This window comes from Alosa pseudoharengus, unplaced genomic scaffold (assembly GCF_046254945.1).
Source record: "Alosa pseudoharengus isolate Yale_2024_CS ecotype anadromous, Long Island Sound unplaced genomic scaffold, YU_APseudo_1.1 YU_APseudo_1.1_scf_6, whole genome shotgun sequence".
In the NCBI taxonomy this organism is placed as follows: domain Eukaryota; kingdom Metazoa; phylum Chordata; class Actinopteri; order Clupeiformes; family Clupeidae; genus Alosa; species Alosa pseudoharengus.
In genome coordinates, this window is record NW_027468848.1 from 15,386,894 (window position 1) to 15,414,393 (window position 27,500).

The 27,500-nt window shown below is 47.3% G+C and overlaps 1 protein-coding gene across 4 annotated transcripts in view; it reads left to right on the top strand.

Moving 5' to 3' along the window:
• The window catches only part of efna5b (ephrin-A5b), a 94,014-nt gene that overhangs the window by 59,000 nt on the left and 7,514 nt on the right, over positions 1-27,500 (top strand). For all 4 annotated transcript variants that reach the window (XM_076269582.1, XM_076269584.1, XM_076269583.1 and 1 more), the window contains exon 2: positions 21,607-21,899. In XM_076269582.1, the coding sequence (XP_076125697.1) occupies positions 21,607-21,899 (293 nt within the window). The remainder of the gene's footprint in view (positions 1-21,606; positions 21,900-27,500) is intronic.

Genomic DNA, 27,500 nt, shown 5'->3' on the forward strand with positions numbered 1-27,500 from the left:
TGTGTGTGTGTGTGTGTGTGTGTGTGTGTGTGTGTGTGTGTGTGTGTGTGTGTGTGTGTGTGTGAATTTGCCCTCGGGCTGACATTCGTACAATGGAGCTGTGTCATCCATGGCACACTTTTATCAGAAGTTACAGTCATGGCATTGTGCTGCCAAACAGCCGTTTCATGAGAGGAGAGAGAGAGGGGGAGGGAAGAAGAAAGACAGAGAGAGAGAGAGAGAGAGAGGGAGAGAAAGAGAGAGAAAGAGGGAGAGGAAAAGATGAAACAGAAAGAGAAAAGAAAAGAGAGTGACAGTGAAGAATGAGGGTGTTGTTGGAGAAAGGAAGATGCATAAAGATGGTTTGAAGTAATTTTGGGGGTATTGGTTTTTTCTCTGCCTATGTGCATGTGTGTGCTTTTGTGTGCATGTGTCTGTGTGTGTGTGTGTGTGTGTGTGTGTGTGTGTGTGTGTGTGTGTGTGTGTGTGTGTGTGTGTGTGTGTGTGTCTGTGTGTGTGTGTGTGTGTGTGTCTGTGCGTGTCTCTGCTCTTTGGGGAATGTGCAGTATCTGAGAAACAGTAGCTGTCGTGTCACAGCTGTTTCTTCCTGGATCAACACCGCCTCCCGGAAGCAAGGGGCCAGACAGTCAGGCATGTTTATTGGCTTTCTGTGAGATCTCTCTGTGTGTGTGTGCATGGGTGTAAATGCATGTTTCTGTGTGTGTGCAGGCCTATCTGTGTGTGTTTGCGTGAATGTGTGTGTGTGTGTGTGTGTGTGTGTGTGTGTGTGTGTGTGTGTGTGTGTGCACTGGTTTGCTCAGAGGCAGAAGCATGTTGCTGTGTGTGTGTGTGTGTGTGTGTGTTTGTGTATTGGTTCATCCAGAGGTATTGGATATTGCCAGTGTGTGTGTGTGTGTGTATTTATTGGTTTGGTGAAAGGCGCAGTGAAACAGCTGCCCATTCTTTTACGAGGATTCTCATAAAGTGTCTGAGCCCTGGGCATCCGTGCCCAGCACTGGCACCCCAAGCGCTCTTCTCCTGTCTGACATCACTTCCTGTACCCCCCCCCCCCTGTGGCGTGTGCTTGTGCAGGGGTCGCGGAGGTCACGGGTGTGTGGATTGGCCCCATATGTCAGAGCAGGCCACAGAAGGCCTGATTTAATCTGCCGCCCTCATTTTTCCTGTCATTACTGTCAGCGTCCCGCATCAGGCCTCCGCAAACAGCATAACGGCCGGCTAAATGTGACACGGCAACAGATTATTCTAGATCAGTGTTACTGTGAAGAAACATAACACTGGGTCAGGTGTGTGAGGTCAAGTTTGTGTGTGTGTGTGTGTTTGTGTGTGTGTCTGTGTGTGTGTGTGTGTGTGTGTGTGTGTGTGTGTGTGTGTGTGTGTGTGTGTGTGTGTGTGTGTGCGCATGGTTGTGTGTGTGTGTTTGTGTGTGTGTGTGTGTGTGTGAGGTATGCAAGTGGATATGCTGCCTATCAAAGCTGATCTGAGCTGAATTCCTCTCCCATGTTTGCATGACCTCTTAAAGTCCTGTCACATGAGCGAGAGCTTTAGATTCCAGTGCAGTGTTGAGCTTTGTGTGAGTGATATGCCTGACACACACATACGTACATATATATATATATATATATATATATCTCCCTCTCCTCACCTGCTGTGTTTACACAAACAGCACACGGCTGGCTGTCTGTGTGTGGGAGTGCTGCTCTCCCCGCAGAGCCTCTCTCTGGAGCCCTGAGCCACAGGTGGGAGTGGGAGGGATGATGCTGAAAGTGCCAGCCAGTGCGTGTTGTGTGGCAGGGTTACGTATTTGTGTGTGTGCGTGCGTGCGTGCCTACGTGTGTGTTTGTGTGTGTGTGTGTGTGTGTGTGTGTGTGTGTGTGAGAGAGAGAGAGAGAGAGAGGTGATAGTGGGAGTGATTGGAAGAGGGGTTCAGTTGTCGGGAGGGTGTCGTGTTTGTGTTGGCAGACACAGTGGGGTGGCTGACACACACACACACACACACACACACACACACACACACACATACACACACACAGAGAGAGAGAGAGAGAGAGAGAGAGAGAAAGAGATATGTGTGTATCTCAAGTTGCATCATCTTCACTCAGTTGTGTCTGTCTGAAGGATAAGTTTCTCACCCATTCTCTGTCTCACTTTCTTAGACTCACTCTTTTACAATCTCCCTCTGTAAATCTCTCTCTCCCTCTGTAAATATCTCTCTCCCTCCCTCCCTCACTCTCTTGCATATTTCCTCTACCTCTGCTTCTCTTTTCCTGTCTGTCTCCTATCTCCATGCCTTTTTTTTCTCAAATTATGTCTCCAGACACTACACACTTTTATGTCCCAAAAAAGTGACAGCTCAGCACTTTCTGCTGACGGGAAAGACACGTCATAGATTGAGTTTGATGGTTGGCTACTGTAACAACAGTAAAAGGCAGCCCTGTGCTAGAATTGGACAGGATTTGAGGTCCACCTCTTGCCAATGCTGTGTGCCTGTGATGTTTCAACTGGCCAGAGCTGCGTATGCATCAAAGTGAGAGTGGTAATGGGACAGGAACTGAAAATACAGGATATTTGTGCTGTAAACATAAACTGTTATGTAAACATGAACACACTATGTGTTTACAGATTATTCAGCTGTTTGTGAGGTTTAAGGTCAAACTGTTAAACATCCAAAACACATTGGAACTAACTGATATGGCATATGCTGTAAATATGGTGGATGGCTGGGAAGACATGTGTGATTTTGCCAAGTTTGAACCTTTAGAGTTGTTTTTCAAGTTTCCAGACAGTGCACTCAGGACTCCACAGCCATCATGATGTATGGTAGTGAGGGACATTAGTCATGAAGACATGTCATGGCACACACACAGAAACATTCGGCATCGGCTCTGTGTGATGCACCTGCCTGGCCCAAGGGAACTTCATGATTTTTGCTTAGCAAATCAGCAGAAGTCAAGAACAAGGATGTTTATGGTGTCCTTCTTGTTTGCCGTTGGCTAATAAAGGCACTGACGCGTACTCTAAACAAATAAAAGCATTTATGTAAATACTTGAATTGAACGTTAGCTACAGTGCTTGAAACCATATCCGCTGTAGTGTGTGATGACGTGTGTAGTATTTCGTTACATGTTACATTGCTTTTGAAAAACCAATTCCATTACATAAAGGAAGTGGTCGGATTTGCTCTACCTTGCTATAACTTGGGAACAAGATGCTGGCAGTGCAGTATTATAATATGGCATTTGACCTAATTAATTATGGAATGAATGTGTTGTCAAAACACTTATGAAAGTACTCCCCTTAGAAGTACAGTTTGTTTGTTGTGTGGGAGAGCTGGAATTACCTGTTGTTCAGTGAGCACAGTCTCCAAATACCCTCAGGGGATTTCAGTTTGAAAACAGTCTGTCGTTTATGTTTATGTTCGACTCATTCGGCACTTCCTGGAGTTTAACGTGCGAGAGTCTCTGAAATCCCAAAGCAGCTACAGGAAACTATGTGTTTAAAGTGTGTATGAGCAGGCAGGCACGGGAATGTGCACTTGCACAGGATGAAGGAGCGCATAGTCACAAACACACACACACACCCACACACACACACACACATAAACACATGGAGCACATTTGACACAGGTGACCCGTGTGTTTGTAAACTACTGCTCCTCTTACGTAAGGCAGGAGGAACATTGACTCCCTTCTTGCTCATTCTGCTGTGGAGAGCAAGTTCAGCCTCATGCACATATACAGGCCACCCGTAATGGTTTGCAGCCTTTAGTTTTCAGATTTGAGTTTAGCTATCAGTGTTGCATGTGCCTGAAGGGAGTTACACACAGGGCATTGGGGAATGCATTTGGTGTGTGTGTGTGTGTGTGTGTGTGTGTGTGTGTGTGTGTGTGTGTGTGTGTGTGTGTGTGTGTGTGTGTGTGTGTGTGTGTGTGTGTGTGTGTGTGTGTGTGTGTGTGTGTGTGTGTGTGTGTGTGTGTGTGTGTGTGTGTGTGTGTGTGTGTGTGTGTAGAAGTGAGCTGTGATGTATGACAGTGGCACATAGGCACTCCACATCCATCACAGCCAGTCTGATGCTGCTGCGTGACTGCTTATTCAATTTGTTGAGGGCCTTCTTCCTTCACCTTCACACACACACACACACACACTCTCTCTCTCACACACACACACTCACACACACACTCTCTCTCTCTCTCTATCTATCTACCTCTCTCTCTCACACACACACACACACACACACACACTCACACACACACTCTCTCTCTATCTATCTATCTACCTCACTCTCTCTCACACACACACACACACACACACACACACACACACACACACACACACACACACACACACACACACACACACACACACACCCAGACACACACACACACACACACACACACTCAGACACACTAACACATACAGGGTTAGACAGCCCACTGAGGTGTACTGGGTGCTTTCATTCAGATAAAGTAATAATAGCATGTGCATGCACACACACACACACACACAGTGTAACTGAAAGTGAGGCATGAGGTGGAGGCGTCCAGACCTTAGCTGGCACCAGTGAGTGAGTGCTTTCATCTACTTTCAATTTCACATCTTTCTCCTCACCTCTGCACAACTCTCACTTCTCCCTCGCTGTCTCTCTCTCTCCTTCCCTCTGTCCTTCCTTGTTTTTTTATCACCCTGTGCTCCAAACACACACACACACACACACACACACACACACACACACACACACACACACACACAAACACACACACACACACACACACACACACACACACACACACACACACACACACACACACACACACACACACACACCTCTGGGCTGGCAGATGAGGTGTCAGTGATTAGCAGCTGATTGATTCCAGTGCCAAACGTTGAGCACCAAGGTTGGCCCGAGGTCTCCTAGCTCTTCTGCTCCACGCGCCCAGCTGACAGAGCCTTATCATGCACACCCTCACACAGGCCTGCTGCTGCCACTAACTCAAGCCTCCATCTGCTCCCCATGCACACACACACACACACACACACACACACACACACACACACACACACACACACACACACACACACACACACACACTGCATGGCACACTCCTAAGATGTTAACTCTGAATCCAGGTGTGTATTTGATATGGGTGTGCACTGTGCACTATATGTGTGAGTGGTTGTATTACAACGAGTAATCCTTTGGACAAAAAGTTAGGAATTAGCAGGGAATTGGGAACATGCTCACACACACACACACACACACACACACACACACACACACACACACACACACACACACTGGGTGATATATACATTGCAGCTTCATTATGGGTCCTCTTTACAGCAGCCATTCGAGAGATACGTGAAGTGATCAGACCTTACCGGCCTCTCCGCAACACACACACTCTCACACAGAGACTCTCTCTCTCACACCACTAAACATAACCACACACACACACACACACACATACACACACAGACACACAGATTGTGTCCTACACACACACACACACACATTCACATGCTGAAGCGATAACAGAGCTTTTAGTGCCCTGGATCAGTGCCGTTATAGCCGGAGGGTCTTTGTTCTGAGACAGGCAGGTCACTGAGATGGACCCCAGCCTTTCACAGTGTCCAGCCCGCGTTCCCACTCCGCCCGACACAGCAAATTAACTTAATGAGCTTGTACATTGATCAAGTGATGGGCCTTGTCCGGGACGTATAAATGGGTCTCTCGTCCGACTCCGTGGGTTTTATGCGAGGTGTAAGTGCACTGGCTGCTCTTGATGGAAGCCTCCGTGTCTTTGGGTTATTAGCGCTTTTAGCCGTAGCATCAGTGCCGCCCTCTTTATGTTACGACTCTTTCTCCTTCAACTCTTTACTATCGGGCAGGCAGCGCCGGTAATGGTGTTTACTTACCACTATTTGACAGCGGACAGAAACATGTCCTTTGAATGCACAAGTATGCATACATATGTTGCGTGGGCATTTACACATGTAGGCATATACACTCTCACATGCACACACAGACTAAGTGACAAACAGACACACACACACCCACACACACACAGATATATATATATATATATAGAGAGAGAGACAGGTGAGTAGACGGTTACTGGTGCGTTGGTAGTTCTAGCACGTAAAGCATGGGCATTGGGTTGGAACAAGGGAGTGTGCAGCCAAACCCCTCATTAAAGTGTGGCTCTCCGAGCGCTGCTACCTGCCCCTCTCAGACCAGAGAGGCTCTCCCAGCAATTACACTCAGGCACTCACACAGCCAGTGAAACGAACGATGTCCATCGGCACAAAGCCGTGGATTAGTGTGGACCATTACTATGGATGTCGCGTTGTTTAGGCCTGTCCAGTTTGTGTAGATACCAGGGGCTCAAGCCAGGGAGAAGTCTACTGCGGCTACTGTCGCAGATTTATAACCACAGCGTCTCAAATAGCAGGTGTCTGGAGAGGAGCTGCGCATCAGCATTCTAAGTGTGGGAGAGAGAGGGAGAGAGGGAGAGAGAGAGAAAGAGAGAGAGAGGGATTAAATGCCAAGACAGAAAGTCAGAGAGAGAAACAGAGAAGGTGAAACGCAGACAGAGAATGAGTGAGAGAGAGAGAGAGAAGCCGCCAGAGAGATTAAGAGAGAAAAAAGAGAGAGGCTGGGGGTTGCATCCACTCTTGGGTTTGCAAAATGGGTTTGCATTCTGTGTGTGGAAGAGGCAAAGGAGATGGAAAGATAAAGAAATGCAGGAGGAGGAGTGAGAGAGAGAGAAAAAGACTGAGAAATAGAGCGAAAGAAAGAGAGAGGTGGTTGCAGGTTCAATTTAAACCTGGCCATCCGTGACTCGAGAGCACTATGGTGGGATATTGCTTATAATCTGTTGTGCTAAATCAAAAGAAGCCTAGCAGCCGATAAATGACATTTGCCGGCTGATGATTTCTTCTCCCTCTCCTTGGGCTTCGATTTGGCTTTGTTGTAAATGGACTGTGACAGTGTAAATCCCATAAGGAGATGTAGCCATTCTTTCTCATTCAAGAGTTGATGAGTCTTATTCAGATCTTGGGGTTTGGGGGCACTTACAGTACCATGTGGTTTTGCATGTTTGCGAGTTTTATGTGCCTGTGTGTGTGTGTGTAGATGTGTGAATTTATGTGTGTGCACCTTGACCAAATGTCCTCTGAGTCTCCTTTCACACTCCTAGATTCTTCCTGCATGAGAGTAGCACACACACACACACACACACACACACATTCAAGCACACTCATGCCCTTCCCACATGTACTGTAAGCACACATGCTGGGTGCTGGGTACCCCCGACCCAAACATTCACACACACACACACACACACACACACACACACACACACACGCGCGCGCGCACACACACACACACGCACACACGGTGCGTTGGCTCTTGTGATTAAGGAGCACTGATGAGGGTGGAGATAGGGGGCCACCTGCCCCTTTGCTCTCTTTATTGCCTCGTATCTGTCTCTGGCTTTCACTTCCTTATCAAGCCGAGGCATCACTTAGATATTGCATTGTCTAGAAATGTAGGGATGATGGATATATACCGGTATATATTCTCTGAAGAGATATTATTTGTGTGCATTTTTGTGGAGTCTCCTCCATGCGGCAGTGCTCCTGCAGGTGAAATATGGCCGGGAGGAGTCTTATGGGAACACTCTCCAGCTTGGACTCCAACAGATCTGGCTCCAGTGCAGTAAATCATAAGCTGATTGGCTGTCGCGCCGCTTTTTGATTTGTGTCGGGCCTGAGCAGTAACACCTGTAGCCTCATCCAGCAGCCATAACTCAGACGCCGCTGAGTGGATCTCGCCGCTCCCGCTCCGGTTATTTCTGCACAGGCATCCGGCCGGCCGCCTCTGAGCTAAAGCCCGCTTAGTCCGAGGTGCTTTAGCAGCTGACACAGATGTCCGGTGCGGACGGGTCTGCGTTGATGGAACCCCCTGCTGTTCCTTAACTGGCTGCCTGCTGGGTTATGCGTTAGGCTTTCGACACGGGCCATCTCCTTGACCGCCCACCCCCCCCCCCCACCCTGACACACACACACACACACACACACACACACACACACACACACACACACACACACACACTGTCATCCTCTCCCCTCCTCTCTCCTTCGCCCCCATAAGGCCTGCCGGGTCGTGGTTTGTGACAGAGCGTGTGGTGAGAACGTTCCGCTGCGTTCCGCTGCGTTCCGCTGCACTGGGGGGTGAGGACAGGCTGCCGTGACCAAAGCGGAGAATGCGGGAACAGCTGCTGGGTGCTGGCTAAACGTCCTGTTAGAAGCTCTATGTTTAGAGCGTCGTTCTCGTTAAGGTCCCGACGCCCTATCTCTCTCGCTCTCTCTCCTCATCTTTTGACATTTCCTTCTCTCGTTCCCTCTTTCTCACTCCCACGGAGCAGTGACACTGCTCTCCCTCTCCCTTTCTGACACTCTACTCTAACAACTCTCCTCCGTGTTCCCCACTACATGTCACCTTCTGGGGAAGTCTCTCTTCTCCTCCTACCCTTTCTTACTGTTCCTTCTATCTCTCTCATTTTCAGCATATCTCTCCATCTCTCCCCCTCTACTCTTTCCTTCCTCCACGGGAAATCTTTGTAAATAATATAATTGTGTTGCTCATACGGTGAGTCAAAACAGCAGCCTGGTCTGATGCAGTGTGCAGGCAGAATACTAATTAGAGGCGTTTGTCTCAGAGATGTATGGAAGTTCCACAGCTAGATCTAAGTGCTAAGTTATAACGATGCCTCCCCTGACCTGACCTAAAGACCTCTTTTCTTCCTTAAATTGATTTTTGGTCTCTCTTGCGCCAGAAATAGGCCAATTTGCAGTCGAACTAGATCTCCATCCAAATTAACAAGAAATCACCGAAGTTTTGGATTGCGTGAGAAGACACCGGGTCAATGAACTTACACAAAGGTGTACGCCCACACATTCACACATTTCAAAATGTGCCTACACACACAAATAAGCACATGCTTATACACACATTCACACATTTCAAAATGTGCCTACACACACAAATAAGCACATGCTTATACACACATTCACACATTTCAAAATGTGCCTACACACACAAATAAGCACATGCTTATACACACATTCGCAAACAGATTTGACACTCACAGTGACATTAATTCAATGCAAACATTGTTTTTGTCTTTCAAAAGAATGTTTAAAGGGCATATGCTCTTGCCTTCCCGAGCAAAGCCCAGATCAGGAGGCTGAGGACTACAAAGCCCCTGCAGTGGAAAACACATCAGTGGGCATCTATACCCTAATCTCCCCCTAACAACCCCCAGCTCCACAAACTCCCCCTCAGCACCACACATCCCATCAGCCCCACCAATGAAGAGATCAGTTAGGACTTACTCACAACCTATGGCTTTACTGTGCACTTTAACATACACACACACACACACACACACAGGGGATGGTTGACATTGACAGGTCCTCTGCGGGGGGTGACTGCAGTGGTCAGCAGGTTCCCCTCGTTTTGGGCGCGCCTGAATAAGGAGCACATGGGAGAGGAATTAGCCACCAGGTCGAGGGGTCAGGGGGTCGCCAACTTCCTCCAGCTCTCCAACACGCCCTGACAAGGCGAGGATTTATCCCTGAACATTTCCAGCTGCTGCTGAGGCCCCCATAGTAACACAGAGAGCTGTAGAGACATTGCCCCCGCCCCCCCCCCCAAACACAAACACACACACACACACTGTCTTTAATAAATGAGACAACGCAGTGCATGTCGACCACACAGGGCGTAAACCCAGCAGGGCCATGACATGCGCCACATGTGCTTTCTGAAGTTCTCATTCACCCAAGCCCTTCAGTCCTGAAGGATCATCTAGGTTGATCGTCTTATTTCCGTCTAGTCCAGTTGTGCATAAACTACTGCTAATTGGGCTGTAATGTGGAACTCCTAGAGAGGCGTTGCAACGTGGAGCCCTGAAGGACAGGTTAAATTCAGTTCCACTAAAAGGTCAATTACAGTAAGAGCCCATAAATGTTGGCCTAAAGAACCCTCATGGGGCTGTTATGTAGACTGTGCTGTGCTCCTCAATGTAGCTTATCAGAAAAATACATTTTTGTTTAGGCTGTATGATTGTAATAGTATGATTTAAACTATTACATATATTGTAATGATAGTTGATGTCATTTTACAGTAAGTCACTTTGGACAGAAGCATCTGCTAAGAACCATAAACATAAACGTAAACATAAATGTAAACATAAATAGTGTACATTTGCACTCTAATGGTTTCTGTGTGAACCATTCTCTGATTTACACACACTGGATATTTATCTAAACCAAACATGTAATGTGATGATCTAAGCACATCTACACGTATGCTAGTACACACACACACACACACACACACACACACACTCACACAATGACATTCATGGCGCACTCACACACCCACATGTGCGAACACACACATACACCCACTAATGGTCCATGTTCTGTGGACTGTGAAAGAGAATAGGTTTTATGAAAGCTGTGACATTCCAGAACCTTGACATGGCACCATGGCAACAGCTTCTGAAGGTCAGTTGGCTCTAAGAGTATGTTGTTCTCCTCCAGTAATTGCTGCAGGTCCTCGGCTTTGTGATCTTACAGCATGCAGTGAGGTTAGCTCCGAATCAAGCGAGATGCAGAGATTTTGTGAGAATTTGACTGTGTGTGTGTGTTGCTTGTGTCACCATCCTCGTCTCCCTCTGACATGTGCCTACCCACCCAAACACACACACACACACACACACACACACACACACACACACACACACACACACACACACACACACTCACACACACACACACACACACACACACACACACACACACACACACACACACACACACACACACACACACACACACACACACACACACACACACACACACACACACACACACCTACACAGCCTCCCCTCTCACAGCCTAGCTACATGCAACCTTTCAGTGGTGATGTCATTACCTATAGGGCAGACTGCGGTTCCTGTTTAACATTCTAACCATGACCCTCTGTCTGAGTGTCTCTCTCATACACACACACATATCCTCACCCACACACACACACACACACACACACACACACATATCTGCCACTCTTCACAGATGCACCAACACATTGTACACATAAATACAAACACAAACAAAGAAACCTGCACATATGCCCACACACACACACACACACACACACACACACACACACACACACACACACACACACACACACACACACACACACACACACACACACACACACACATCCTTTTGCTTTTCCATTAATTGGCTGTTCTACAAATTCTTTTAAACTCAAAATATGTTGCTCCAACCCAAGTGTGGCTTTCAAGTGTGTGAACCTGGACCTCTCCACACACACACGCAGAGCTTAATGAGAACTCAACAATGCTTATTGTTTTCAATGAAATATAGAGGAAGACAAATAGACTGGAGCTGAATGGGAGCACTGTATTAGAATCTGAACCTGTGTCCCTCCATGGTGCTGTGTGTGTATGCGTGTATGCGTGTGTGTGTGTGTGTGTGTGTGTGTGTGTGTGTGTGTGTGTGTGTGTGTGTGTGTGTGTGTGTGTGTGTGTGTGTGTGTGTGTGTGTGTGTATGTGTGTATGTGTATGTGCGTGTATGCGTGTGTATGTTTGTGAGATAGACACTGTTATCGCTCCCACCTCACAGACGGCACGTAAACATGCCTCATTCACATTCCCCCCAAGGCCCTGCCTGCCATCATAATAACCCAGCAATACAATAGTCCCCACATCGCCCGGGCAGAACAGAGCTGGCCGCACATTTACAGGGTGGCACCGCCCGTAGTTTCTCTCTCCCTCTCTCTGATTCTCTCTCTCTTCATTTTTCTTCTCCCCCCGCTAGTCTTTCTTTTTTCCCACTCGTTCTACTTCACATTCTCTCCTCCCTCTCTCGCTTTCTCTCTATTCACTCTTGTCTCTAGCTCTCCCCTTAGTTCCCCCTCTCTCTCCCTTTCTCCATTCCAATCATCTCCTTAGGGAGAGGGCACCACACAATAGAACAAAAGTGTTTCAATCTCTCCCCTGCTCACCCCCCCACCCCCCCACTCCCTCACCACTCTCTACCCCCCCCCCCCCAGCATGTTTCATTTTGCCCGGGCCTCTGTGCCACACTCTCATGCCAGGCAGCCATGCCAGGGGACTGCAGGCTGACCAGCTGTACCATCCATCCTCAGCAGACAGCCGTACGTGACTGACCAATGGGAGAGCAGCTAGAGGGGTCAGGTGGGGCACGGGAGACACTCTCAGGCAGGAAGTGCACGGTGAGGCCGCCGGTTAAGGCCGGGTGGCCTCAGAGCTGTCAGGAGGGGTAATTAAACAGAGGAATGACGGAGCTGAACAACACAGAGCAGCAGCTCTCCATCTGCACAGCATATTGCAGGGAATGTGTTTGAAGGCCGGAGCCTTAATTTACCTTTGCTCTGGGGAGAGGGGCGAGGTGTAATTATCTGTGCAGGGGAAGAGAGAGAAATGAGAAACTCCTGTGAACTGATGAGAGAGCAAAGAGTGTGACTGAGAAATAGAGAGAGGGAGAGAGAGAGAGAGAGAGATTAAAACGAGAAGGAAGGAGTGAATTAAAGAAAGAGAGGAGACGGCTCCCTATACACAGATGTTTCTCAGCTATGGAGTTAACCTTAAGAAGCAGGTGCGTGGCAGGTTAGATTACCTGTGTGATGTGGCAAAGACAGAGAATAAGATGGAGAAAGCAAAGCAAGATGGAGAGAGGGGGGGGGGGGTAGTGAGGGAGGGAGGGAGGGAGAGAGAGAGTGAGAGAGGGAGAGAGAGAGGGAGACTGATGAAATGGTATATCTGTGCTGTGTGTCAGCACTGGGAGCCAGCAGTGTGACAGTAGACAGCTGGCTCCTCTCTTTGCATGCTGTAATTCTGCCGCTTCCAAGCCTCCTGCAGGAACACCCATAATTCCCACCCGTGACAGCGGCGTGGCGTGGCGCTGCGCTGTGTTGGCAGCCGGCTAAGGTGATCGCCATGTTTGTAAAGCCACACCTCAGAATAACCCAGAGGTCCACAGCCAGGAACCTGCGGCTCCCACCAGTCAAAGCGCTGAGGTCTCTTGAACTGCACAGCACAAACACTTTAACCCCCTCAAATTGACAGGAAATATTCAACTATTACTTGAGTTTCCAACTCCCTTGTAATTTCCAGAAGTTATTCAGTGGTTCAAAGGCATATCCTGCACTGACACGGCTGATTACTTAATTAGAAAAATGTGTCCGCGAGTCAGACAGTGTCAGGGCTCACATCTGCACAGAGGGAGTGTTCCGACAGGTGGGCCTGACTGGCTCTCACACCAATAGGCCTCTAGTCAGCAAGGGCTTTCCCAGGTCCTTTTGTAGTGCAAAGTTCCCGATGTTGTGCATGTCACTCATAGAGGAACTTAAAGACTGTTCTGAGGTCTGTTGTGATTCTGTTGTGAGTTTACAGAGGCGTAGAGCAGGTTAAAGAGGCAGAACTCTTCTGAAGACAGCACTGGAACCCTCTTAAGCTTCGTTTTAATTCAGCTCAGGGGAATGTAAATGCTTATCTGCCTGATGATGGATGCTGGCAATGTGCACTCAGGCAAATAAATGAAAGCAGAGAGATTAATATCGTAATCTGGCCTGTTTGATCGCAGTGTCCACTTTTATTTGTACAACAGGCCATGTTTGCTTATTCCCCTAAAGGGCCCGTCCCCAGGCACTCCTGGAGTCCTAACATAAACAGCTTAATAAAGACAGGAGGATGGACCGGGGAGTTTATGTTGGGAAGATCCATTTGTCCTGCTGGGGAAATAAACTAGGTAGGTTGCTGCCGGGATGGGAATTTGGACGGAAATGCGTCCCCACATTCCGCGCTGAGAGTGAAGGATCACTTGTTGATTTGGATCCATGGCAAATGTGCGGGTGTGCGGGCAGGTGACCCTCCACTGACCCGAGCTTAATGGCACATCAGAGGCAACCACCAGCAGGCTATTTACACTCCAACCCCCCATTCCACCCCCATATTTAGCACAGCTAGCGCTCCTTTTCATAATTGCCGATGCGTGCTTGTGGCTGAACAGCAGGCTGGAGAGAAGAGACAGCAGAGGAGAAACAAGGGAGAGAGAGACAGAGAGAGAGAGGGAAGGAGAGAGAGAGAGGGAGAGAGAGAGAGAGGGAGAGAGAAAGAGAGAGAGTGGGAGGGAGAGAGAGTGAAGAAGATCAGATTGACGATAAAGAGTGAAAAGTTCTCTGTGCTGACCTGTTAGGGCTTGCCCAAGTGCATTGAGTGATGCATGATGTTTAATAAACCATCCATAATTCCATTCCAACTATGTTTTAATTTCCTGCTAGTTTGTAAATGCTGTCAGAGTACTGCATTTGCCAGGCCCAGACCCTGCCTCCTGCTTGTTGTCAGGCACGGTGTGTGTGTGTGTATGTTTGTGTGTGTGTGTCTGTGTGTGTGTGTATGTGTGTGTGTCTGTGTGTGTGTGTGTGTGTGTGCGTGTGTGTGTGTGTGTGTGTGTGTGTGTGTGTGTGTGTGTGTGTGTGTGTGTGTGTGTGTGTGTGTGTGAAATCAGCCATGAGAGCTTTGGCTGTGATGTGGCATACTGACCTCTAGTGAGACACTGTTAACATGCTCAGACAGACAACATGATACTGAGATTGTCGGGGTGGTGGCCCGTGGCCAGGCCAGACCCATGGCCAAAGCAGACATCAAGACAAGAGCTTAGAGTAATCACATAAAGTTACATTATATCTTCTTTATTGTGTCTGTGTCCAGGAAAACATTACAAATATCATTCTACAATGCATTTAGGATCCTGCAGACTGGGTTTACAACCACAAAGATGCATAGCTTGGCAGCTTAATAAAATCTGGAAATAAATGTTATTTTAAAAAATATTATTAAAAAAAAACATCCCTCTCCATCTGTCTTGGTCCAAGAGGACAAAGACAGAAGGAGCCAGAGGAGACAGTGAGAGTGAGAGAAGAGATTGAGTGAGACAGCAAGGACTCGCAGTAATCATGAGTGTCACTGATAAAGTTATGAGGAATCAAAGGGCCTAAAGTGACTTTGGATCCCCTTTTATAATCTGATGTAACCCTCCCCTGCTGCCCAGAGCGTTATGGCTCCAAGCATTAAAGCTCCATCAGCCTATCGATTTTTTTACTATCAGACGAGAGCTGGAGGAATGGACGAATAATCTTATGGGTGTCACATGAGAGATACACACACACACAGAGAGACAGAGGGAGATAGAGAGAGAGAGAGAGAGAGAGAGGGAGAGAGAAGGAGCAGGAGAAAGAGGGAGAGAGTAAGAGTAATTTCACAGAGAGTGGAGATGCAGCTGACGCCTCTCGAACACTTAACCCCACTGAGAGGCTGATATGACAGGGTGAATCTTCAGGGTGGAGCGGGCGGAGGAGGAGGAGGAGGAGGAGGAGGGGGGCTCTATCCCTCCCATTACACCTAATCTTTTCCGATGAGACTTGAATAAAAGATGAGAGTTAGCCCTGTCTCTATCTTCATCTCTCTCGGGCACCAACACACACACACACACCAACACACACACACACACACACACAAACACACACACACACACACACACACACACACACACACACACACACACACACACACACACACACACCTCTGACAGGGGAATAGAGCCACAGTTGTAGATGGCTATTTGTGAGTGATCAAGAGTTTTGGTGGGGAAATGAGTCAATAATGGCAAATAAAGCCTGTTCATCAGCACCTCGACTGACGGAGCTGTCAGCTGTGTGGGGCAGGAGGACCCAGCTGGTGCCGCACTGCTGTGTGATTAAATGGGTTGGAGTGCACCTCTGGAGGACACTGACAGCAGATGGAGGAGAGGTGGAGAGGGGTGAGGAGGTGGAGGGGCGGAGAGGGGTAGGGAGAGGTGGGGAGGTGGCCCATACAGGTGGAGGTGTGCTGTCGATAGAGAAGCTGTGGACATTCCAGTGCTGCAGGCCAACCGGTTGTCAGTAAGCGTCTCCTCAGGTGACGTGTGTGTTTGGTGTGTTTAGTGCCGTGCAGCAGAGTGCTGGAGTGTGTCTGAGAGAAACAAACACACCTGTCACACTGGCCCCGCGTCTGCCAGGGGTCACACACACTTACCCAGGAGGCTCTGCAGCACATTGCACAGTAGAGGAAGTGCATGTCTTTTCAAACACAAACAGGCACTCTGTCCCACACCTACACTCACAAAACCCCGCCCGCAAACACACACACACACAACCACACACACACTGACACACACACACTGACACACACACACACACACACACGCTGACACACACACACACACACACACACACACGCTGACAGACACACACACACACACACACACACACACACACACACACACACACACACACACACACACACAGAGGCAGTCATGAACTGGTGCAGAGCAGCTGGTGTCTTGCGTGTCAAGGCTGAGCCCCAGTGTTGCAGTGGCTTTGTGTTGAGGAGATGCTTTTTGCATGAGCTGTGTGAATCTGGTGCGCTGTGTGTGTGTGTGTGTATGTGTGTGTGTGTGTGTGTGTGTGTGTGTGTGTGTGTGTGTGTGTGTGTGTGTGTGTGTGTGTGTGTGCTGTGTGTGTGTGTCTGTCAGCGTGTGTGTGTGTGTGTGTGTGTGTGTGTGTGTGTGTGTGTGTGTGTGTGTGTGTGTGTGTGTGTGTGTGTGTGTGTGTGTGTGTGTGTGTGTGTGCAGCCCTGAGTCCTGTCTCAGCTGTGGAGGGAGAGGCAGTGAAGGATGTGCTGGGGAGGACAGAGGTGTCATTATAGTGGACAGTCACATCTCATTTTTCTAGTTTCCTGCCTAAAAAATGTCTGGCCATCTTGCACTGCCTGCCTGTTCCAGTCCCCACCTCTCTCCCTCTCATTCTCTCTCTCTCTCTCTCTCTCCCTCTCATTCTCTCTCTCTCTCTCTCTTACTCTCTCTCCCTCTCATACTCTCTCTCTCTCTTATACTCTCTCGCTCTTTCTGTCCACCTTTCTCTCTCTGTCCTGTTGTTTGGTGCAGACTCATTTGGAAGCTGATGGGAGAGTATTGGACACAGACTGGGCCATCGCTGGGCTGTGTAATTGCAATGGAAATAGGCCAATCAAGGATTGTTGTGCAGGCAACAATCTGTGTGTGTGTGTATGTGTGTGTCTGTGTGTGTGTGTGTGTGTGTGTGTTCGTGTGTGTGTGTGTGTGTGTGTGTGTGTGTGTGTGTGTGTGCGTGTGTGTGTGTGTGTGTGACAGAGAGAGAGAATGTGTGGATGCTATTTGGAAGCTGCTCCGAGGTTATAATCAGCTGGTAATAAATGTTCTAAACTGGGTAGTGGAGGAGGGGGGGTGGTTGTTGGTGAATCAGTGTGTGTGGTGGCTGATTAGAGAGTGTCGGAGCTTCCAGAGCTTTCTCTGGGCTCTGACCCCATCCCCAGCACTAGCCCACCTCATCCTGAACAGCTGTAGCATTACGGAGACGGGCAATTATCATCATGTGACAATTAGCCCAGCCGTCCATTTAACAACTCTTAATTACACGTTTGGGGTTGTAGTACCGCATCGAGGACCCTGTCTTGCTGGGCTCTGGGTGGTTGCCTAGTTTGGGTTTGTATGTGTGTGTATGTGTGTGTGTGTGTGTGTGTGTGTGTGTGTGTGTGTGTGTGTGTGTGTGTGTGTGTGTGTGTGTGAGAGAGAGAGAGAGAGAGAGAGAGAAAGAGATAGAGAGAAAGAAAGAAAGAAAGAAAGAGAGCTAGAGAGCGGAAGTAGGGTTAAGGGCTCTCAGTAACCCTGAGAGAACACCCAGTGTGATTTTATTTGACGAGCAGAGGGCTGCCATGCGCTGGCTATGGATGTGGGAGTCAGCCGTGAGAAATGTGTGTGCGTGCACACGAATGTGACCGTGTCCGATAAATCACATTTTCTGTTGGAGCGCGAGGGGCGGCCATACGTCACGACACCTCCCTCAGTTCCCCGAGCACTGGTGAACCGAAAACACGATAATACCAAACAGCGGGTCACGTTAAAATCATTACCCCCGACAAACCAGCGTTGAGGAAAACAAATGAGTCTTGTAAACATCAGATCACTGGATAAATGTGTCTTCTGGGAACACGACTCCAGCACAAGTACTGTATAATGGAAAGAATGAATACCAAAGACACTCAATCTTGCTCTGGTCAACAAATATGTAATGCCAGATGGCAGAGGAACTTCGGCAGAAAGAGGAAGACGAAAGCACATCGGGGGGTGGGGGAGTCGTGCTGGCAGGCGGGAGAGGGACATTGACAGACCCCTCACTGGAGCATATCAAGAGCAGGAATGCGTTCGGCTTATTTAGCCGCCAAATGAGCTCAGGTTTCGGAGTGATTTGGCAACTAATGTGCATGACTATGATCTCCTGGGACTTCACAATGTCTGCGTGCATGGCTCTCAGGAATGTCCTTTCCTTTGCTCTTTGTTCAGATGTAAAGAAAAACGGTTCTTTAATGCTTTTGCAGAATCAATTGCTCTGTCCTACAGTAAATGTTTTCTTTGGGAGGCCATTGTTCTGGCACCTTCTAAGCTCAGTGTTGATCCAGGGAGACAGGCAGTGTTCTGTTTGGATATGCATAAGGGTTCTCAGGATCACAACGTTCCCTAACATGAACAAATGAAAAGGGACCCAGTGTAAAAACACAACCCTCACTCTGGTTCCTCTCAACCAAAGCGAGAGAACAACAGAACCACCAATACAGTATGGAGGGAGAACGATGGAGTGAGAGAGGCACTGTAGTATGTGTGGTGAAGAGCGGCCAGTTTACAGTAATGACGTCCAGACTCACTGCTGAGGTTTGACCTGTTATGGAGGGGCTGAGCTGACTTGGCTACGACCCCCCCCCCCCCACACACACACACACACACGCACACACTGTTTGCTCTCCTGTCACACTGCCAGAGAACCTCATGGGCTGATGGTGGTAGTCAGTGAGGGGATGAGTCTGCCCAGGCTTCAGTATCAGCTCAGTCACCCAAACATCCCCCACCTCATCTGTTCAGCACAGAGAGAGATAGAGGGAGAGAGGGAGAAAGAGGGAGAAAGAGAAAGAGAAAAGTGAGACAAAGGAAGAGAGAGAAAATGTGTATGCCCTATGACATCTTCCATCTGTATTTTTATTGTGTCAGATTTAACACAGGTTAACTGGTATGAAAAGGGACTGGTCTTTTTCCTTGCCACTTTAATAGGTGATGAGACGGAATGAGACCACCAGAGATCTGTGTATTGGCACTCATGCCATGACTTTTATGCAGTACTATTAGGTGTTCATTTACAGACCTTAACACACACACACATGCACGCACACACCACACACACACACACACACACACAAACAGAGAGAGAGAGAGATAGAGAGAGAGAGAGAGAAATAATGATTACATTACCACAATCTCATAATATGTTTATTTAGACAGCAAATACTGTGCTGCTCGCAGGCCTGTTTAATTCTACAAGAAGCCCCAAAGACACAGCTCTATTCCTGCGTCCAATACAGCCTAGTGTCACAAGACAGTATAGGTGTGTGTATACCTTATGTGTGTGTGTGTCATTGTGTTGCTGTGTCCAGGCTGTCTCACTAGAGAGAGGGCTGGTAATTAACAGCACTCTAGACCCCAGTTATCACATTGTGTGTATGTGTGTTTGTGCCTGTGTGTGTATGTGTATGTGTGTATGTGTTCCATTTTTGTTGGCCTGACTATCTGAAGAGTCAGTAAGAGCCAAGCAGCGTTCTCCTCCAGCCAAGTCTGCATAACACGCTCCATAAAAACAATAGTGCCGCTACTGTTCAGTTTCCACCTCATCATGGGTACTCTGTGTGGACGTGTGTGTGTGTGTGTGTGTGTGTGTGTGTGAGAGAGAAAGTGAGTGAGAGGTATAAAGGAATATAGAGTGAATGGAAAAAGTAAAGTTTGTCCTTTTCAGTGCACTTGTGTCCATCTCAACACTCACCTTGTATCTCAGCTCTCCTCATCTCTTGGAGATGTGTCTTTTATGCAGGTTACAGCGGACCACTTTTCTCAATTAAAAGTTTCGGCCAAACTCCTCACTAACAAGCCAGGAGTCTGGTGCCCAGTGGAAAACTCCATGCGCCCTCCCTCTCTATGACAGTGTGAGGTCACCATCAGTGCTGGCTCCTGTGGGTGTGTGTGTGTGTGTGTGTGTGCGTGTGTGCAATCCGAGTGTGTGATCTGGCTCTGCTTTCATAGCCCCAGATTAAAGTCAGCTCCAGCTTTTCTGACACTCTGTGAATCGCACGCGGTGGCGTGACATCATTTCTCATCATCTCAGCTCGCCGAGATGCACTGATAGCTCTGACCTCTCGGCACCGCAGGTCGACCACTCAGTGGAAGGCCGCGGTTTAAGTTTGTGCTTTTTCTCGTCCTCCAGCCCTGGCGCGTCGACTGTGTCTCTGTGTCAGGTGACTGCCGTCCGTGGTGGCTGGGAACCCGCTGTAGACAGCCGCACACTCACACAAGCTGCTTCCTTTCACTGCTCTATAAACACATCTGTCTGCAGGGGCCATGGAAATTAGAAAAAAGGAAGGACGACGAAGAGAAATTGCTCTTACTATCACGCATGATTTATGGCCGATGTCTATTCTGTGGCGAGCACCACGGCAGCAGCCGAGAAGTTGCGTTTGAGGGAATGTAGCTGTCACGAAAGTCGTCGGAGGGCACTTTGTCAACATCTGGGGGGCTTGGAAATAGCCGCATCAGCAGGATTCGCAGGCTCAAGATCTTATTTAAGACATGCTAATGTTCACTTTTACCACCATATATCTTCGGGACTGAGGTTTCAGCGAGTCAGACCATCAAATCCATGTCAGTCTCACATTCTGGCCTCCAGCCAAAACTACACTCTTGTGATAGATGGAAAATATGCATCAGAACTAGTCTTTATTAGCACGTTTGGGACTTGTCGAGTTATCGCCTGTCAGCTGCCCGTGGTATCTGCTTTTATCCTGAACTGCTTTTCCCATGCCTCCTGTCTCATCCTTATGACCAAAGTGTTGGAAATGTGAACTCACAGTCACAATCACATTTTCAATATACTGTATAAACTTGCGAATTGTCAAGTTAGCACCTAAGCACCTTAAACAGGCAATGTGTCCTCAACTCTGTGCAGGAAAAATATAGTGTGCTTCAAAAAGAGATGTTATATTTAGAACTGGATAGGACAGCACATGAATGCCAAATAAAGCAACAACAACAAGTCATAAAATAATGGCTGACACAGCGTTGATGTAGCTGAAAATAATGCATAATAATGACAAGGTGGTAACAACTACAATGCAAATTTGGTGCCTTTGACAAAGGTGTTATAAAATAATAGCAGCAACTACAATAATAATAATAATAATAATAATAATAATAATAATAATAATAATAATAATAATAAATGAACGAATGAACATTTGAGTTTTTAATTGTGGCTTAAGTTGAAAAAAGTATATGAATTGTGCAAGGTCTGACCTCAAGCTGACTTTCTTGCAGGTTCCACCGTACTGACTACCACATTGACGTGTGCATCAACGACTACCTGGACGTCTACTGCCCACACTACGAGGACTCGGTGCCGGAGGAGCGCACCGAGCGCTACGTGCTCTACATGGTCAACTACGATGGCTACAGCTCGTGCGACCACACGGCCAAGGGCTTCAAGCGCTGGGAGTGCAACCGGCCGCACTCGCCCAACGGCCCGCTCAAGTTCTCCGAGAAGTTCCAGCTCTTCACGCCCTTCTCTCTGGGCTTCGAGTTCCGGCCGGGTCGAGAGTACTACTACATCTGTGAGTGGTTCTACTCAGTGAGAACATGAACTGAAACATCTGGGGAAGTGTTTTCAAACGCTAGTCGTGTAACAACAACAGGGTGTTTTAGAGACACATTTATCCCACATTACAGGGAACAATGGGGTGTCTGTGCATGTTTGTTTGAGCACACAGGATGTTTTCTGAGTTCAGTTTTGATTTAATTTAGAGTCCCTGTTGCACCAGCCTCATTTCCAGGTCTGAATTGTTGACAGTAATGTTCTCTAAAGCACGTAAACCAGCCATTACTAACAGAGCAGGAAAACAGGATGATTAGAGCAAGCAGAATGACTGAGTGACAATCATGAGCTTCCCTCTAATATTCCATTCTATGAGTCAAGACCTTTATGAGTCTTACTCTGAGGGAAGATATTTGCTTCATAAGCAACAGAGATTTGCCTACAACCCATTTCCTTCCATTTCAGCTTGACAGGCGAAATATGATTTGAAAATCATTAACCTTTACATGTGAGGTTGAGTCTGGCATACAGATTTCATAAGCATCAATAGGAGATTTTTTTGATAGCCGGTGTTGTCAGCTCAGGTAAAAGTAACGGCTCGTTTCAAGGAAAGCACCATATGGTCCTTGGAATAAAATGTCAATAAGAATCATTATCCAAGAGAGGAAATGAAATACAGATCCCATTCTGCACACACGCATAGACCCTATACTCTCAGAGAAGTTCACATGTGCACACAGAACTACACACATGCACACACACACTTTCTCTTTCTCTCTATATATACAGTATATATATATATATTGTATAAGCAGTCATGCACACACACACACACACACACACGCACGCACATGTGCATACAGATGAATAAGCTCACATATCACACACACACACACACACACACACACACACACACACACACACAGTGTGAAAGTGTGAAAACATGCACCTGTTCTCATCTCCTAATGTCCTTCAAGAAGTCATTCAGTGGGCCTCTGAGTAATTTAACTTTATGACTCAAGGGAAATTGGGAATTCTTGTAAAGAATGTATTGTTGCATATATGAGAGAGAGAGAGAGAGAGAGAGAGAGAGAGAGAGAGAGAGAGAGAGAGAGATACATGTGTGATGTGTCATGTGAAATATGACTGTTGAACACCTCATTGCATTTTAAGGGCACTGTGAGAGTGTAAGGTCACACCTTGCGATTCTATTCATATATGTATGGATGATGCCATTTATCCGAGCTCCTAACATAGATACCTTGACTCATCCTCACATTTGTCATCATCATCACTATCACACAGTAATCACCTTCATCATCACAATATCATCATCACAATCATCATCCACGCTGTCACTACCAGATGGCTCTCCATGTGTCCTCTCCCAAATCAGCTACTAGACTGCAATTGCAAGATTGTGAGAGCAGTGTCTGTGTTTGTGTGTGTGTGTGTGTGTGTGTGTGTGTGTGTGTGTGTGTGTGTGTCTGTGTGCGTGTGCAGACCTGGTAGTATTTAAAAGAGTAAAAGGCAGTCAGGTCATAACCACAACCACAACCACACATTCTCACAATGTCCACCAGACAAATGCAGTGGTCCAGAGATTCCACCCCGATGGTTTTTATCAAAGTGTGCACTTATAGAGGGTCACTGCTGCTTTCTCAAGTGAGGGGGTGGGGGGGGGGGTGGTCTGAGGCTGGGTTTACTGTCTTACCACTTTAAAGGCACACAGAAAGATGAACGCCTTGGGATAAGATTTCAGCCGACTGGTTGGAAAGGCTGGGGAGAGAAATTAGTGTAATGGACATAATGAAAATGGAAGAAAAACAGGGAAACACAGATGATAACTCTCTTTCTTTCTCTCTCTCTCTCTCTCTCTCTCTCTCTCTATCTCTCTTTCTCTCCAAGCCCAGCTCATCTCATCCTATAGTTTCACTGCACCTCTGCAGCTCTGCATCTCGGTATCAGCCTATTTGAGATCTGCTAGAGAGATATCCAACTAGCTCCCCCAACAAACAGCGCCGTCCTCTCATGGTCTTCTCAAGGTCACTTTGTCTTGATTTTCGGAATAAGCTACTGAGCAAGGAGGTGGCAAGGAGATTTCAGTGAAGAAAGTTTCTCTTTTTTGTTGCGGAGTTGGCTTTGTTGGATGGATTTGTTGGAATTCCTGTAGTTAGGGTCTAGTACTAGTATATATTTTGTGTGTGTGTGTGTGTGTGTGTGTGTGTGTGTGTGTGTGTGTGTGTGTTGTCAGAGATATGTCAGAGACAGAAATCTGTCAAAGTCCCCAAAATGTTCATCAGCATAATCAGACCTGATGAACCAGAGCCATAGCCTGATACCAGCTGGAGCCATTCTTTTTTATCGCGTCGTTTTACAGCTTATTTATCAGGCAACTATTTGAATTCAAATCATGTGGTGGGATGGGAAGTGAGAGATAGTGTGAGTTCTTATCTACACACACATACACATTGACTTATTCTGTAAAGAGAGGGTGCAGATTATAAATGCTGTTCTCCCGCCACTATCCCCTGGTCTAGTCAAGGAATCCAGGAAGCCATTTAACGTTGCACACATCTGTAAGCAATTTAGCAGGATATAGTATTCACTGTGAGTGAGAAATTACTTTTGTGTGCATATGTGTGTGTGTGTCAGTGTACTGTATGTGTGCATGTGTGTGTGTGTGTGTGTGTGTGTGTGTGTGTGTGTCTTTGTGTGTGTGTGTGTGTGTGTGTGTGTCTTTGTGTGTGTGTGTGTGTGTGTGTGTAAGTGTGTGTGTGTGTGTGTGAGGCAGCAGAAGGGATAAATCCAGGCGGGGTGTGAGCGTGGAGAGGTCAGAGGTGGCGCTCACTGTGATGGCTGAGAGGACCTCCCCCTGATCTCAAACTGCTTAAGGCAGCAGCTTTTTCTAATATACTGCATCTGAGGAGTGATTTTAATCTCTAAAGGTCTGCAATCCAATATATGAGCGAGAGCAAAGAGATGAAGGAAGAAAGGGGGGAGGGATACAGAGGGAGAGAGAGAGAGAGAGAGAAAGAGAGAGAGAGAGATCTGGTAAGGACAGAGCTGCAGGGAGAGCAAATGTAACACAAATGGTCAAAAAAGATGAAATGATGTCCCATATTATCAGACGTGAGCTGAATAGGAAAAGTGAAGGACATGAGCAGTATATGGACAGTCAGATACAGAGATGGCAGCCCTTCTTTCCCTACATTACATTCAGCGGATGTATGTTTCTCCATGGCCTCCGTTCAGTGGACATCTCAAGTGCAACCGCAACTTTTATCGATCATTTATTAGGTCACATGTTGTCATGGCAACATGAGCCATCATTGTGTCAGAGAACGCCTGTATGTGTGTGTGTGTGTGTGTGTGTGTGTGTGTGTGTGTGTGTGTGTGTGTGTGTGTTGAGGCATGGCGTTTGTGCGGCGGCGAAGCCCAATAAGTCAGTGTCAGCCGGCAGCCGTCTGAGAAACTCTTTCGCCTTTCATGGGGGAGCCGCTCACATCCAACAAAATGAATAAGTGTGTCAAAGCATTATCATCATCATCCTGATAGATGGAAACGTTCTCTCCCCCTGCCTTGCTTTCCCACCGACTCTTTCATTTTTTCTTTATTTCTTTCTTTTCCCCATCTATCCTCCATTCTTTTTTTTTCTGGGTCAGACAGCTACCCAGTGCCATGTTAGCTTTTTACCTCTCTCAGTTTCTCTCTTTCTTTTTCTCCCTCTCGATCATTTGTTTTCTCTCCCTCTTTATTCCCTTTATTCTTTCCTTTTCTTCCTCTTCCCCTTTCCTCCATTTGTCTCTCTCATTCTCATTTTTACTCTTCTCCTTTCTACCACAGACACACACACACACACACACACACCCTTTTCCCCCCTCAGCATTACAATCTGTGGCTCTTTGCCCAGTCGACAAGCCTCCCAGGCAGAACGTTACACTCTTAATGTTCCCCTGGAAAAATGGTCCCTGCTTGAATGGTTCCCCAGAGGTGACCTGCTTTGGGCCACTGCGATCAAGGGCCATCAATTAGAAGGAGCTAGCTCGTCTCATTAGCTAGCGGCTAGTCCTCAGAATCAGTGTGTTCTCATGCCCTAGCCGGCTGCTAGCACTGTGAATCAGTGTGTTCTTATCCTGGCTTTAGAAGTAAATAGGAAACATTTGTGTGGTGGTGTGCTTCTGCCAGACAGGGCTTATTATGGGGGTGAGGTAAGTAACCAGACACTTGTTGACTGGGAGGGGAGACAGATGCGATGCTAATCAACGAGCTTCTGCCCGACCACCTCTGAACACACAGCCTAGAGATGTGAACCTCCGACGACAACCTGGTGGTACATAAGGGGGGGCAGGGGGCATGTGTGAGTGTGTGTGTGTGTGTGTGTGTGTGTGTGTGTGTGTGTGTGTGTGTGTGTGTGTGTGTGTGTGTGTGAGAGAAAACGAGAAAGACAGGGAGGGATAGATGGAAAGAGAGTGACAGAGATATAGCGTTCTGAAACATGTTTCCAAAACCACAGGGATAGGCTGATAATGTGTCAGGCATGAGCAGGCATGTATGAGGCTTCATTATGCATACAAAGGTTCCATATGGGCAAAAGACCTGTGACTATGCACATAACAAACAGCCATAGTCAGCTATGCACAGTCCAGTCTAAGATGACTCTGATGCACATTTTATTAGTCATGAGAGAGATGCCAATTAGCGTTAAAGGTGTTCATTAATTATTGAACTACAGACTGCTGCATCACAGTCTCTCCAGACAGTAGCCGGACCTAATGAAGGGGTCAGTTGGTAGGCTGCACAACTCCATCCTCTCTCTTTTCCACCTACTACTACTGCCTGGACAACAGCACCTACCTGGTAATTGTTTACCCTCTCAGACAGTCCCCCAGTCCGTTCCCAGGTTTGAGTTGAGTTTGCCTCTGGCTGGCCTGTTGAGGTGCTCTGACAGGCTGCTGCGGTGCTGCTGCTCACTGAGTTTTTCAGCCCCATCCTCCGTCCACCTCCCAAGAAACCTCATGCAATCCTGGCATAGACTTGCAACAGCAATTTGTGCCAAATCAAAGACGATATTGCCTCCAGAATTTATTTATTTATTGCAGGGTTGGCAAGAGACATCATGCGTGTATGTGTGTGTGTGTGTGTGTGTGTGTGTGTGTGTGTGTGTGTGTGTGTGTGTGTGTGTGTGTGTGTGTGTGTGTGTGTGTGTGTGTGTGAGTGTGTGGGGAGAGAAGAAGAAGAGAGCTGTGCTGTGCCCTGTGCTGTCATGCCACCAGAGGTGGGAGTAAGTCACACATGTGCAAGTCACAAGCAAGTCTTAACCTTCAAGTCTCAAGCAAGTCCAAGTCATTTTTTGTGACAGTCAAGCAAGTCAAGTCAAGTCATAGCTTGGGTCAAGCAAGTCAAGTCAAGTCATAGCCAAATCATTGAAATTCATGATGATTTACCCATGTTTTCATTTTAAAATAAGGCTAGTTATGAACTGCTGGAGTTTTATTTGTAGCAAACAAATAGGTATTGCATTCATTCAAGCCACATAGCCTACATCTGAACGGTTTATAGAATAAGATGAAATGTATACGAATAAAAATAAATGTATTTCAAGTAGACCTATTATAAA